This window comes from Cyprinus carpio, chromosome B11, assembly GCF_018340385.1.
Source record: "Cyprinus carpio isolate SPL01 chromosome B11, ASM1834038v1, whole genome shotgun sequence".
In the NCBI taxonomy this organism is placed as follows: Eukaryota; Metazoa; Chordata; class Actinopteri; order Cypriniformes; family Cyprinidae; genus Cyprinus; species Cyprinus carpio.
Genome location: NC_056607.1, coordinates 17,261,512 through 17,276,703, shown reverse-complemented (window position 1 = coordinate 17,276,703; position 15,192 = coordinate 17,261,512). Strand labels below are relative to the sequence as shown.

Here is a 15,192-nt window from a genome sequence, read left to right as displayed (position 1 = left end):
ATGATAACTCCAAGCTAACAGGAAGTGCCAATAGGTCTGTAGACTTCCTTGTGGAATTCATATATTGCATACAGTTGTTTTTGTTGCTGTAACACTGACAATCTGTGCTGTACTATAATTTGCTAGATTTACCATTCATTGAACAACATTAAAGATAAATAACCTGTGGATGTTGATACTGTAATCTCATATGCCCGCGTAAAATACAGTTTTGTGCCAAATTAAAAGATGTGAAAGTGTAAGATGAAACCAAGATAATTTACTTTGCGCTGTAGGAGAGGGGACATCTTAAGGTCATGGAGACATTTATACATGTACAACATTTAAATATTTTAAAGTTTTCCAGTGACAGTGAATTATTCCATTCGAAATAGCTGATGACGGTACTAAAAAAACTTGCACTGCATAGCTGACTTGGCTTGAATTTTATTAATCACTTTCATAACAGCTTTAAAAAAAAAAAAAAAGAAAAAAAAAACTTTAGTGAATTCACTGAAACCAGCTCAGCATAACAGGAAATTTCCTGTGTTTTAGATCTTGCTGATCAGTTAACACATAAAATATACCAAAAATAACAGCAAGCAAAGCACACTAAGCAAAGCACTAGATATAGTATTGAATTGCATGCTATTTACAGTAAGAATACTGCCAGGCGGAAATTGCAGGGAGGTCAGGACCCCCCCCCCCCCCCCCCATTAGCCTAATAAAGTAGTCAAAAAAGATGATTAACCAACATATTTTTCTACGAGTCCTTTATGCTAGCAATAAAAATCATTGAGAACATTTGAATTAATCACCAAAACACAACAGTATGATCTTCTTTCAATTTAGTACCTTTAACAATCAGTTCATTCAAGAGCAAACGATTCAAGATTCATGTTTCAAATCACTGAAATATTTACAGTAATACAGGCAATAACTGTCATGTTAGAAAATACACTTACATTACCTAACTTGCATATCTCACATAAAATCAATAATGTTTTGTAAAAGTATTTATCCAGTGTTTTTATCAAAAGGTGGGATGAAGGTATGACATGGCCATAAGGTTTGTGCTAGAACAGAGTTTACTGACAATGCAGTAAATGTCCTCACTGTGCCATATGACTGAATCTATATTCTAGCCGAATTTTTCAGATGAAGGGTGAGTTATAGTTATATGCAATCTTCACCATGGTAATGATTCAATATACAGTATCACATGGCATAATGTAATGTAAAATGCTGTATTTGATGCCATCTGTCTCCGTTCTTCTTATACATCTATGATCAATCTCTAATCAGTTCCTCTCTCTTGTGTCCTGCTGTATGTTCACAAATAGCAAAACACACGGTTTTACAAATGAGGATGTCCTCAAAGGGAGGTTTTAGGTGATTTTGTCAATTTTCTCACACCTCTGTACAAAAATTTCCCCACAAAATGGTTACAGTAACAATAAACACACACACACACACACACACACACACACACACACACAGGTTTTTCTATCATTATGGTGAAATTACATAGGAGTTTTGGGTTTTATACTGTCTCCCCTTACACTAACCCTACTCCTAAATATGCTTACGATATTTTTTTTTCTTCTTATTGGACCCCAAAAAGGACAATGATTTCAGATATTGCCATCTTTGTGGGGACATTTTGTCCCCATAAAATAGGGTTTACCTGAACCACACACACACACACCCTTACAAAATAGTGGTTATCCCTAAATTGTAATCACGTTCTATATATATCTATTGAATCTATATCTATAGATGCACCAAATGATTCACTGATTAACAATTAAGATGAGTTAGATTCAATAAAAGATAAACAAATGTATTAAACTGAATGAGAAGTCATGAATGAAAATGAAAAGTTTGATAGTTTTATGAAAGGCAGTTACTGTAAATGAAACATTAATATAGAAGAATAAACACTTATTTTGTGTTGATGATATTTTGTGATTGTGTGTATTGTACTAACACAATTGAAAATATGCTGAAATGATTGTTGTGATATAAGAGTTTTGAAAAATAACCAATTGCTTGTGAAAACACACACACATATATATATATATATATATATATATATATATATATATATATATATATATATGTAACATATGTATTTTCTTTCGTTTATTTTTACTTTATTTTACACTAAATGACTGTGTTTACGACAATACTTGCAGAGAAGGGCATTATGAAGCATACAGTATATGCATTTGTATTTAACTGTTCAACTGTTCAACTATTGAACAGACAAGAACATAAAATAACTTTTCAGTGCACCAAAATGCCAAGTAAGTACAAAAAGTCTCCATATTAAGGTCATTTGGCCTTAATTAAAGAAAAACTTCTTTGTGCTCCCTTCAAAAAATATGTCCTTGAGAAATTTTACGTTTATTGTCCCCCTCAGCTGTTAGATGAAATTGACACCCATGCTGCCAGGATCACCCAAAACACAAACTGTAATAAAAATATGCAACATGGTTAAAATTTCTACAGTTTCAAAACAGCTGTTTTGCATGGTCAAAACCAAATGTACAGTCCAGTAGGTCACTCTTAACCAAATGGGAAAGAACCTACACAGCACACTTAATACACTTCCTCTAAAACTTCCCAGGACTATGAGCAAAGTTGCATACTAAGCACCTGAGGTAGCTCACAACTGCATGGCAGCACTGACTCTAATGACCTTTCAAACCCAGAATAGTCTCTACTATACTATTTGTCAATAGGACCTGTGTCATGTTTCATGACACAACATGGCATGACATTATACCAGCATTCATAACTGTCCACATGATATGGCACATGTCTCTTGAGACCGCTTCCTCAAATCAAACCTATTATGGGTAGCTGTCATGGAAAACTGTTTAACATATTAATTTATACATATTTACATATGTACAGGCTGTTTACAATCTCTTGCAAAACCCGCGTAATTCGCTGACACCTCTCCACCCAACCGTGCACCATTCACAACACAAGGTCTGTTTTAACACAAAACACATAAATTTATACATATTTACATATGTACAGGGTACACAATTGTGTTGTTGAAGACCAAATATGATGTTTTCACTACAAGGTCTGTTTTAACACCAGCTCCAGATTTTACACTAGACTGCAACGCAACAGTGCCAAAAACAAAATAAAATTCAAAAAAGTGCAAAACTATTGAGTTTAGCTTTTAAATGCCTCTATTTTGATGGTTTCATGCTTTCAGAAACCAATAACTGACGTCCGATCATCGGCATCATTCAGATGCCTCTATTTTGATGGAGCTTAACACCTCTGTGCTGAACTTCAGAGAAACATGAACAAACGGCCCTGTTGCAGACATTCACATTGACTCCATTGTCATCCAATAAGAGGTTGGTGCGCCACTTCCTTCGCCAGCTGAGGAAGTTGAACCTTGGCCACAGTCAGCTGCTGAAAGCATTTCTGACGTCAGTCCCCTTAGGCTGCAGAGAGAAATCATCGTACAACCCTCCCGTCCTATTCCACAAGAAATCATTTGAAAAACTGGTGACCACTCATGGACGTGTTTCAAGAACAGACAAACAGTTTCAGAGCTGGCTGCCAATGACAATTATGTGGACCTCGCTGGGAGGGAGGATATTTAATGTAGTTTAGGTCTATTATCTCCCTTTCCATTATGATGACCAAGCAACTGATGAATTTGTGCCAAAATATAATTTACAGTAAGTGCGTTTTTTATTTTTTTAAGAAATTAATACTTAAAAAAAAAGAAATTAATCTAAAGTAACAGAAAATACATTTAATGTTAGAAAAGATTTTAATTTCAAATGTTCTATTGAATTGTTTGCTGCTGTTTAATGAGCGCTAAATCAGCATATTAGAATGATTTCTTCTTTCATATGAAACTGAAAACTGGAGAAATGTCTGCTAAAATTCAGTTTTGCCATCACAGGAATACATAAAAATGTATTTTAAAACAATTGTTATTTTAAAGTGTAATAATATTTCTCAACAATACTGCATTGTTTAAACGTTTGAATGCAATGTTTATGACTAGATATATTTTAATATTTGCATTTAACATGCATTGTTTTGTAAAAAATAAGAACAAACTTGCAACTCAACATACTAAGATTTAAGATTTCTTGATTGTTGGCCCTTGATTAAGATTCATGCACATTGTGTTCCAGAGATAGGAAGGGAGGAGCTTTTATACAGCAAAACATCCATACATACGCTTCAGCAGACGCATGTTGTTTTGTTTTGGAACGCAACCTCAGTCATGTGGGTACCAGTGCCCGCAAAGGCACGAGCCATAGCTTCATCCTATGTGCCAGTCGACAAGCTGCCTCGTAGCAAGTGCTCTCAAATGCGTCACTACGGAACACTCATAAGAACAGTGGCTTTGACAGTTAAACTAAAGAAAAAAATTGCAAAACTGAAACTGCTGCAGAATGTGTTGATCAATTTCCTTTAAAAACATTTAAAGTCTTAGTGAAACAAGGGTCTGGCAGTGACCCTCACGAACAAAAAGCAAATTTATTTGCATCAAAATGTTGTATTTGCAACAATTCAGATCAGTTTCAAAAATCAAATAAAACTTGGTCTAAAGTATATATATATATGTATTATAAAAATCACCAGAAACAGAAATTATGAATCTTTTCATGGTGCAAGATGACTGATTAATAAGGGAGTGTTATCAGTTCAACACAATCTTATGATCAATAAAATCATTTGGATAAATATAACATTGACAGCTTTTGTAACTTCCCAATATTACAAGGTAATGATTAATCGATGACAGTGTGGTTTGGCATGATTTTAGATGCATGTTTTAGCCGAAACTGCCTATTGCTTAACAGAAACTATAACAGAAACTTTCTTAGCCATGAAATGTGGGACTTCACATCAAACAGGAATGCATTTAACTTAATGTACAACTTATGCAACTAATGTGAAATATATGCAGAAATGAAAGTAAAGTTTTAATATCATGGTGCTTATACATTAAAAAGCTTCAGATTTCAGAAAATCAGAGTATAATGATTCCTGTTAGTAATGTTGAGATCAGATATTGAGAATAACAGATGTTCAAATTTAGCTCAGGACTCTAGATACTACATTAGGAACAGGGATGGGCAGTATAACATGTATTTAAAATACTAAATACTATTTTGTATTTAAATACATTTAATCTTATTATTTTTGTAGTTTCAAGATACATCAAATACTTTTTGCCAAACAACCTCTTTATTAGACTGCTGATTTCCTTATCAACAAGTATACAAAAATACTAAATACAAAAATACTAATAATGGATGTATTTAAATACAAAATACATTTGACCTTTTCCAAAGGTATTTACATAAAAAATAGTATCCCTGCAGGAAATCAACAGTCTAATAAAGAGGTTGATACCTTATGTATTTTGAAAATTCTAAAATACTCAGATTAAATGTTTAAATGCAAAATACATTACATTTTTTTCAAAGGTATTTAAATACAAAATAGTATTTTGTATTTCAAATACATGTATTTGAAATACTGCCCATCCCTGATTATGAAGACCTTTAAATCGGTGATTTATAACTAAGAAGCTGATATTCATTAGACAGTTTCATATCTTAATGCAGCACGGTTTCATATTTAATGTCTCAGCAAATGAATCTTTCAATATGCAAATACATTCAACTGTCATAAAGGAAAAGGAAGAAAAGACATCTGTATGAATAACATATGTTTTCAGTATGGGGCGTTTCAGTATGTTTACCTCATAAATCCCTTTTTAGCTTTTTTCCTTAAAGCTCCTGACCTCTGCCCCCAATGCATCACCGATTCAAACCTCGTCATGGGGTGATGGGTAGGGTGTGTGTACTCATGACATGTAAGTGTCATTCATCTACTTTGACACATAAATAACAAAAGCATTATCTGCTGTGATTGTTATCAGTCTACTACAAGAGGATTCATTAAGCTGTTAATATGCTCAAAGGAATGGTCTTCCCAAAAATGAAAATTCTGTCATCATTTACTCACTCTCAAGTTGTTCCAAACCAGTATGAGAAAACAGTTGACGGTAGCCATTGACTTCCTTAGTATGGGGAAAAAAATACTACAGAACACAAAAACAAAAAAAAACCATACAATTACACAAACGTTATCCAGGTTTAGAACAGTTGGAGGGTGAGTAAATGATGACAGAGTTTGGAACAATATGGGTGAATAAATAATGACAAAATTGTCATTTTTTTGGGTGAACCATGAATAATGAGTCTTCTTATATTTATATAAATTAGGGCTGTCAAATGATTAATCACGATTAATCACATCCAAAATAAAAGTTTTGTTTACATAATATATGTGTGTATACTGTGTATATTTATTATGTATATATAAATACACACACATGCATGTATATATTTAAGAAGAATATGTTATGTTTATATATTAAATATATTTATATATAATATAAAATATAAGAATATAAATATATAAATGTATATACATGTAAATATTTTCTAAATATATAATTTATGTGTGTGTATTTATATATACATAATAAATATACCCTGTACACATACATATATTATGTAAACAAAACTTTTATTTTGGATGTGATTAATCGTGATTAATCATTTGACAGCCCTAATATAAATACATTTATATATATATATATATATATACATTTATACTTTTTTTTTTGTATTAGAGCTGTATTTAGCCAGATTAAAAAAAAAAGCAAATTTAGCTGAAGCATAAACCAGTTACAGACAATAATCAAAACAGGCCAGCTCTATAGCTGTATATACTGATCATCTGGATAAGTCATAATATGCTTTCTCTGAGCTGTGATATTCTAGATACAGGAGTGGTACAGTAATGAATCACTATAGGCAAAAATTCTGTTGGTAAATGGTCAGTTGACTTACAATACCTTTATCAGTCAAAATCTCTCTCTCATACACACACACACACACACACACACACACAAACAATCAATATTGATAGGAGGAAGATGATCAAATCTCTCTCGGTTTCAGACTTTCCGTAGGATGAATGTTTTGCTGCTCAAATGTGTTCAGGGAGCACACTGTAAATTCTTTTGTGCTTTTATCCAAAGTCCCTCCATTACGTGCTAACCGTCAATAATAGGTGCCTGTCAGTGAGTCTTGCGTAGATCTTTCATCTTAGCCACTCTAGAGAGAAGAAAACCACCAGTTTTGCATCATGGGTTTGGCTTACCCCGCTAGTCTTCACACTAAAAACAGCCAGAAATGCGTAGTATAATAGTAAGTAATGGAACAGGTTAGCTCATTCATGATTACATTACTCAGTTAATGACAGCTAATGAAATTCCATAACACTAACTTATTTCTTGTAATAACCTGCACCATTGCAGCATTGCATTAACTGTAGTGTAGCCTAAGTAAAATAAGAAATGGCTTTCCATAGGCTCAGTTCACTGCAATGCTTAAACTGGCTTTAACTGCAACAAAGACGGACAAATGTATAATGATTATCACAGATTTATAATCAATAAACATGCCAAAAACTACAATATCAATGTCTACATACTTGGTTAAGATGAATTGAGTCAACTGTCTGCAATGTATAGTGGCATGTCAAAAAACAATCCCAAAAAACGGCTGAAACTTATATTTGGCCTTGAGATGTCATATAGCCTATTTGGGTTGAATAAAATATGTATGTATCTTTATATCTGGTTGATTTTCAATCCATTATATAACACTTCTCAATGGGAATTAATTCGCTAAATGTAGTTTCGCTGGTTGTGCAATATTTAGTTTCACTGACTGTGTGTGTTTGCGACATTTTTAACTTAATATGGCCAGTCTGTGGTGAACTGTAGAATATGCAGAAGCAGAAAAAGTGAGTTGTCGTTTGGTGACATAAGTCTATGTGCTTTAAGTGGCACTTAATTTCATGAAATCATCAGGAAAGAAGAAGCTTGACCTAAATATAGAATTAAATTGTTATTTTAAACATTTTAAACAAGACAGCTTGATTTAGATTGAAAACATACAATATCTCAGCAAACATATTTACATTGTCTCTCTCAGACAGAGACGGTTTGTTCACAGTTGGTTTTTTACATCACATTTAAAAAGTGCCATAATGTGACATTTTTACACGCCTACATCCAATAAATTGGCTTGACAGGAAGAAGAGAGTACAGAGCTAGCAAGAAAAAAAAGTTTTTTACAGCTTTCTTAAGTAATTAATGAGTGCTTTCTTAAATCAGATAATCTGGGTAACTCACACCAGCACTACTTACATGTGTCTTGTATCGCGCTGCTCTCTTTTGTTTGATACAAACAAAAAACTGTAGTAAGAATGACATCAGAGGACTTCAGTATTAATATTACTGTAAGATTGTTGTTGCAGTGTTTGTCTTGATGCTAGCCCGATGGTTTAGTACACTGTAATGGACTGTTTCTTCTTAGTGGAAGCTTAGATAATATACAAGTAAATTAACATAATTTCAAATTAAATGTAACTATATTTATTTTTTATTTTATTTATTTATTTATTTATTTATTTTTGCGTAGCTGTGTAACAGGAATAATACTGTACCCAAGAGGAGTGTTTCTTTTCACAGTAGTTGTAGTAGTTGAGGCCAAAAATTAAAATTGAGTTTCAGGAGTCTGGCGTGCATTATTTTAGAAACAATGAACCAGGGGAAATGTGAAAGGTCTCTGTGGTTTAAAATACCTAGGAGTTAATTGTAACCCAGTAACCACACTGGACCCCTTACAGTCATCTCTGTATGTGTGAGTTTACGCTTGCCTGGCTTGATGCACATACAGGGCTTCCACCATTTACGTAAAAAGAAATGTCAGAGATGAGACGTCCATTCAGTTCACTGCTTCTGTCTGAGAAACTTATATAAGATTCCCGCAACTGCCAAAAAAAGGGCTAAGGGTAAATCATACAAGGACAATTAATTTTTTTTGTTTTTTTAATCCAAAAGTCATTTACACAGATGAAGATAGATAGATAGATAGATAGATAGATAGATAGATAGATAGATAGATAGATAGATAGATAGATAGATAGATAGATAGATAGATAGATAGATAGATAGATAGATAGATAGATAGATAGAACAGCTTCTAGAAAAGAAACACAGTTTATTGCTGACATTAGCTTGATTTAACTATACTAATTCAGTTTTCCTATATAACGTCTTTATTCCAAAAACAGAAAAAAAAAAAAAAATGGTTTGTGCACAAGGTGATGACACAGTGTAAGACAAATTGCCAGTAAGTCAACACCCGCCCACCCACCAACCCCAGCAAGCTAGGATTTCTCTGGGGTATAAAATAAAGGCACCCCAAAGCTTTTCTTTACATCTTCTCTTTTGAGGGCTGAATATCGAGAAAATAAAAAAAATTCTAGAAGAAACGAAAGAGGATTGAAGAATGGTTTTCAGTGGAGTCATCCTTTCTGCTCTGGTTATGTTTCTGCTTTCTGACAGTGCGCAGTGCAGAAGAGTCGACTGCAAGACTGACTGTTGCTCATTTGTGGAGGGCTTTCCAGTGAGACTCAAGGAGCTCCGTTCTGCATACAGAGAAATACAGAACTTTTATGTAAGTATATTTAGACTGCTTTCTAGCTCAGATACACCGAGTTAAGTCTTAGCCTTGCAGATCCCAATCTGCAAGGTATTTCTGCTTTTTTCATGCTATATTGAGGTTTGAGGTTCTCTCTAACAGGATTTTGTTTACATTTGTTCTACTCAGGAGTCCAATGATGACATGGAACCATTACTGGACGAAAACGTGGAACAGAATATCAATGTAAGTACCAAACTCATTCATTTACTCCTACAGTAGTAAAGCAGCAACTATTTAAATTTAAAATGAGAAGTATCAGAAGTAATCATACTGAAACTGAAGGTTTTGTGCAAGACGTGTACAAACCAAGCTAAAATCCTGCTTAACATCTTGCATCTGCACATTGCTACAGCGGTGGCAAAGTGTGATAACCGTGGGTGTCTGAAACTGCTCATAACAGGATAAATCTCATATATGATCCACAGAGTCCTTATGGCTGTCACGTCATGAACGAGATCCTGCGCTTTTACTTGGACACCATTCTGCCAACAGCTGTCCAGAAGGACCACTTGCACTCAAAAACACCAATCAACTCTATTGGAAATATATTTCAGGATCTCAAGCGGGATATACTGAAATGTGTAAGTCTGTTTTTTAATTGTTAACATATAAGTTTAAAGGATGATACATTACTTTTACAATCAGAGTAAACTATTCTGTATTGGTGTCAAAAACATCTTAAACCAGCCACTTACATGCCCAACCAGGCTAGGAGAGCAGCAAACCAGTTTAGGCTAGTGTTTTTTTTTTTTTTTTTTTTTTTTTTGAAGCAGGGAACTGATTAAAATTATGTTGCTAAAGTTAGGATGTGTAATGTTATGATGGTGACCGTTATTTTTTGAAAAACGTACTTCAGGCATCTTTAGGATGTCGAAATAGTGCACATATGTAGAAAGCTTATGTGGCTTTTTATTGGCAAGAGCTATTGCAAATCAACCAAAATACCTAGTGCTTGTTGTGCAATATGGTGAGGCAAAGAAGGTGTCTTTAACATTGCAAACTACATGAAATAACACACATCTCTCTATGTTACAGAGGAATTACTTTTTTTGCCAAAATCCCTTTGAGTTCGCCAGCATAAAGAACTCATATGAAAAGGTAAGTCTTATACAGCAACTTAATGCTAATAAGAGTAATGTGTTACGCCATCAAAACTATCTTCTACTCTTATTCAATTATGTCTGAAAGTTATTCCAAATGTTGACAACATCTTTTTCTCTTTAGATGAAGGAAAAAGGTGTTTATAAAGCCATGGGAGAGCTTGATATGCTCTTTAAGTACATTGAGCAGTATTTGGCATCAAAGAGAGGCAAGCACTAATAGGATATCACTGTGGTTTAGATGGTGGCCAATCATGACTTGAGTCAAGTCTGAATAATCTGAAAAGGAACAATGGACAGATCAAGCACATACTGTAGGATATGGCACAAATGGACTTCATTCTTTAACTTATTTTGCTTGCACATCACCATTCCATCACACTACTTTATGATGCACTGGAATGCCTTCCCCTTCCCCTTCAGTTTCTGGCCATGTCACAATGGCAATGTTTTAGGTTGAACTAAAACCATAAGATGTTGTTTAAGTCACATTGACTTAAATGAGGCCTTTTTTAAACATTTGTTGCATTTTGCCAACTTGCTGAAATAACTTGAAACTATTGTGTAAATACTGCTATTTATGTCTTGTGAACTCTATTTATTTTTGTTACTTCATGTATTTCACTGTGTTGTTCACCTATTTCTGATGCTTGTATTTAATTTGTTACAGAAATTTGTCATCAATAAATTATTGCATCTCAATAATGCAACAGACATTTCCTTTCGGGGTTAATGTGGTTATTTGTCTTCCTCATGTTGACATGAGTTCGTACTGGTCTTCTGTTAACTTCCTACACTACATGTCAAGCCTTGAGCATAAATGTAGCCAAATCTACATTCTAAAATGACAAATCATCAAAACAGTGCTCCCTTATCATTTAACACTATCATTTAGAGGGTGTGTCAAAGTGAGCTAGTAAGGGTTAAAACATGACTGTGCTAACCTCAAAACTGACCTAAATAGAGCAGTTACCAGCATCTTAGCAATCATCCCTTTACTGTAATTGCAGCAATGCATGTCTCACCCTAATGAGATTTACAATGTAACAGCTAACATAGGCTGTCGCACTTTAAACCTGCAGCCGTGGTGTGAGCTACTGAGTAAGCAAAACAGTATGGGAACAAGACATAGTTTCACTTGTCATAGAACACTAAGCAAGGCCTGGGGTGGTTAGCTGGTTGGAGTAGCAGTTGAAATTGAAAGCTTTTGCAAAACAACAGAGCAAAGAGTCATAAACTTGTGCATCTATAAACAGCAAACAATCATAGACTGTGCATGAAACCTTTGAGGGTTTCTCTATAAGGTACCTCCTAATGAAACTAGTCGCATACAGGCTTCCAAGGCACCAAAACATCAGGTCTTCTGATGCAGAACTGATTAAGAGAAATATGTGGTGACTGCAAAGCATATTTCTTAAATACAGGTTTGTAAAAGTTTTGTTTTTATTTTTTCTATTAACTAAATGCACATCACAAGAATTTAGCTGCCTTCAAAATTAGATGAAAGCTGTCCTGCTCTCCATGCTCAACATTGCTACACACTAGGAGATGATGGGGTGGGCGATATGACCAAAATCTCATATCACGATATGTGTCATTTTATTTCACTGTAACAATATTTATCACAATATAGATATTCTTTATGATATCAATACTTTTGATACCATAGAAATTTCCTAACTTGTCACCAATGTCAACATCATAAAAAAACTAATACTAGACCAAAAGAAAAAAACAAACAAACGCAAGATCACTGAAGACAAATACAGTCAGCGATTAAAAAAGAAAAAGAAACTAATTACAAGCAACAGGACAAAATAACTACAGTAGAACAAATAAATAAGAAATGCTACATACATTGTATAAAGTGTATAAAAACACTGCATATTCTTCACTGTGTAAATTAAATATATATTACTTCTTATCAAAATTACAAAAGTGTTTTAGTCAAGAACAGTGAGAGATTTTCTCTCTTTTGTTGTTTGATTAAAATGAATGACTGCTGTCACTTTAAGAGCTGCCTGGATCTGATATACTGTTATTCATGTGTTTTCAAGTTGCTGTTTTTTTTCACTACATTACTGTGTTTATGAGGATACTTGCAAAGACAGGCATTTTGACACATGCAAGTGTATGTATTTAACTGTTAAAGGCCTAAAAGCAGCAAAAATAACTTGTTTCAATACCCGCACGCTCTATGAGCACTGTCTTCACATGCGCATGCCTCTCTTTGACAGCACTTGGTCTCTCAGACAGCACGTGCATATAGCGAAATGGGTTCTTTTTCGCTGCTGATTGTGTTTGAATGGCTTCAAATCACTTGTTTATAACCCCAATACACAAACAAACTATACTTTTTGTAACCACATAACACAGAAACGTCACGTGAGCTTGTATAGAGACGAAAGTCCGAAATCTCTACTGGTTGACAGATTACTACTGCTTAATCGTGTCCATCGGTATATCACCAGCCCCTAAAGATGAAATGCAGTACTATGCAGATACAAATAAAGCACTGTATTGTTTGTCTACATCTACCAGACACAAAAATAACAATTAAGAGTTAAATTGGACAAATTTAGCAATTAAGAATTATAGACAAATGTTAAGTTGAATTTTAACTACCTCGGGATCGGAGACTAAGTCATTTTCAGTTTTAGAAAAAGCTGATATGGCAGAAAGTGTTCAGTGACATTGAACAGCCAATACATACACAGTAAAACTGAGAATACAAACTCAAGTTAGGATGTAATATGGAAACTAGATACTGCCGATGAGCTTAATGGGTCAGTTCTTGCACCACTTTGCACTACTGGCATGGTCGGAGGCAGACAGGCGCAAGGCCAGAATGTGCAATTGAAAAAATCTGATTAACTCTCAACAACCTAAAACCTAAAACTCATAACCCTTAACCATACCAAAGAAAATAATTAAAATCAGTCAATGTTTTAATTATCCTTTCAATCCTGCACAACACACAAGGCTATGTTGGCTATCCGTAACAGGAAAACCGAAGCTGCTTCATTTCCGCAACAAGCAGCCACCAAACCAGAGTGTGATTTTACCAAGTTGTTGAGGATGGTCATGCCACACTTTGCTGCCACTGATTCACGAAGGAGTGTTAGTCACAAGACTTCCTGTTATAGTCTGGTCCGTTGGCTGAACGTTGCTGTCAGTCTGAAGGTCTGGCTACATGAGACTAACTTCCTGTAAGCCCTAACACTCTGTGCGCATTGTATATTCAGAGAAATGGAGCGATTTAACAGAAAAGCAGAAGAAAGGCAAAATTCCTAGAAAACGTGTCACTGTATTGATCTAGACAATTTAGTGCAAGTTTTAGGGGTTCATGATAAATAAATAAACAAATACTCTGGTAACGCTTTAGATTAGGCCACAACCTGCAACATACTGCGTTATTAAACAGAATTTACAGCATAACTTTTTTGTAATTGTAGTATCCAGTACCTCCGTGTAGGTATAAGGGAATAATATGCTAAATTTGGGCTAATAAAGGGGTAACAATCTGTAAAAAACGACAAATTATTTCTACTGTAAGTATTTTGAAAATAAGGGGTACCTATTCTAATATTACCTGGTATGTATGACCTAACAACAATCTTACATACAAGCGATTTAGCAAAAACATACACTGTGTGCTTTTTTATAACCTACATATATAAAACACGCTGATAATTGTTTTAATCGAAATGCTCGGTTGAGACTGTTGGGTTAGGAAAGGTTGGGTTAGGACTTGATTTGACCCAATTTGGGTTGATATCAATAAGTATCCTGACGGTGCTGGGTTAGGAATGTGGAGGACGATGTGGATTGAAATTGTCTGGAGTATGTTCCTTTAAAACCAGTGAATGTGGTGAGCGCGAACTGGAAACAGCTGGAATGGCGAATGAGATGAGTCTATCCATGTTTGCGGCGCTTATGACAGGAATATGTGTCGAAAATACAAGAAAACTAATTGAAGCAAAGAGGAGAGGGATTTTTGAAACTGGCTGGAAGGTGTTCTTTTAAAACTGGAGGGTTTTGCCCGAGTATGTTCTTACAACATTGAGTGCCGGCGACTGATGAGCGGTAAAACCAGGAACTGTGAACTAGTCAAAAAGGTGCTTGAGGACGTGGATCAAAATGATTAAATCAAAGACGTAAAATCCTGTCAGTTCGCTATAATACACAGTTTAATCTTGACTTTCAGTGTTTATTACTGTGTGTTTATTGGGGTGAGGGTTTGGCCATAATAGTAATATTAAACCGTTTTTTTAACAAGCTTTTCAAAAGAATTTGGTTTAACTGTATAAGCTGTATAAGTATGGAGTTGCTTTACTTTTTTCGGAACTGGTGTAATAAATTTGTATCTTTTATTAGGCTATCTGTTGCCTGTGTTGTTACTGTTGTCATATTGTGCGTGATTTTTGTTTTAAAACCCATTTTGGGTTCATTTAACCCGGCAGTATAGGCCTATAAAT

The 15,192-nt window shown here is 34.5% G+C and overlaps 1 protein-coding gene across 1 annotated transcript; it reads left to right on the top strand.

Moving 5' to 3' along the window:
* Nucleotides 1-9,272: 9,272 nt before the first annotated feature.
* Nucleotides 9,273-11,434, top strand: LOC109076801 (interleukin-10). Its single transcript, XM_042734270.1, has 5 exons — nucleotides 9,273-9,587; nucleotides 9,741-9,797; nucleotides 10,040-10,195; nucleotides 10,650-10,712; nucleotides 10,839-11,434. The coding sequence occupies exons 1-5, from the start codon at nucleotides 9,420-9,422 to the stop codon at nucleotides 10,932-10,934; spliced, it is 540 nt and encodes a 179-aa protein (XP_042590204.1). The 5' UTR covers nucleotides 9,273-9,419; the 3' UTR covers nucleotides 10,935-11,434.
* Nucleotides 11,435-15,192: the final 3,758 nt, after the last annotated feature.

Bases quoted from the DNA above. Each gene is read 5' to 3' on its own strand.
- LOC109076801 (XM_042734270.1), top strand. From the start codon at position 9,420: ATGGTTTTCAGTGGAGTCATCCTTTCTGCTCTGGTTATGTTTCTGCTT. The intron at 9,588-9,740 runs GTAAGTATATTT...TGTTCTACTCAG, and splicing joins GAGAAATACAGAACTTTTAT to GAGTCCAATGATGACATGGA. The intron at 9,798-10,039 runs GTAAGTACCAAA...TATGATCCACAG, and splicing joins ACGTGGAACAGAATATCAAT to AGTCCTTATGGCTGTCACGT.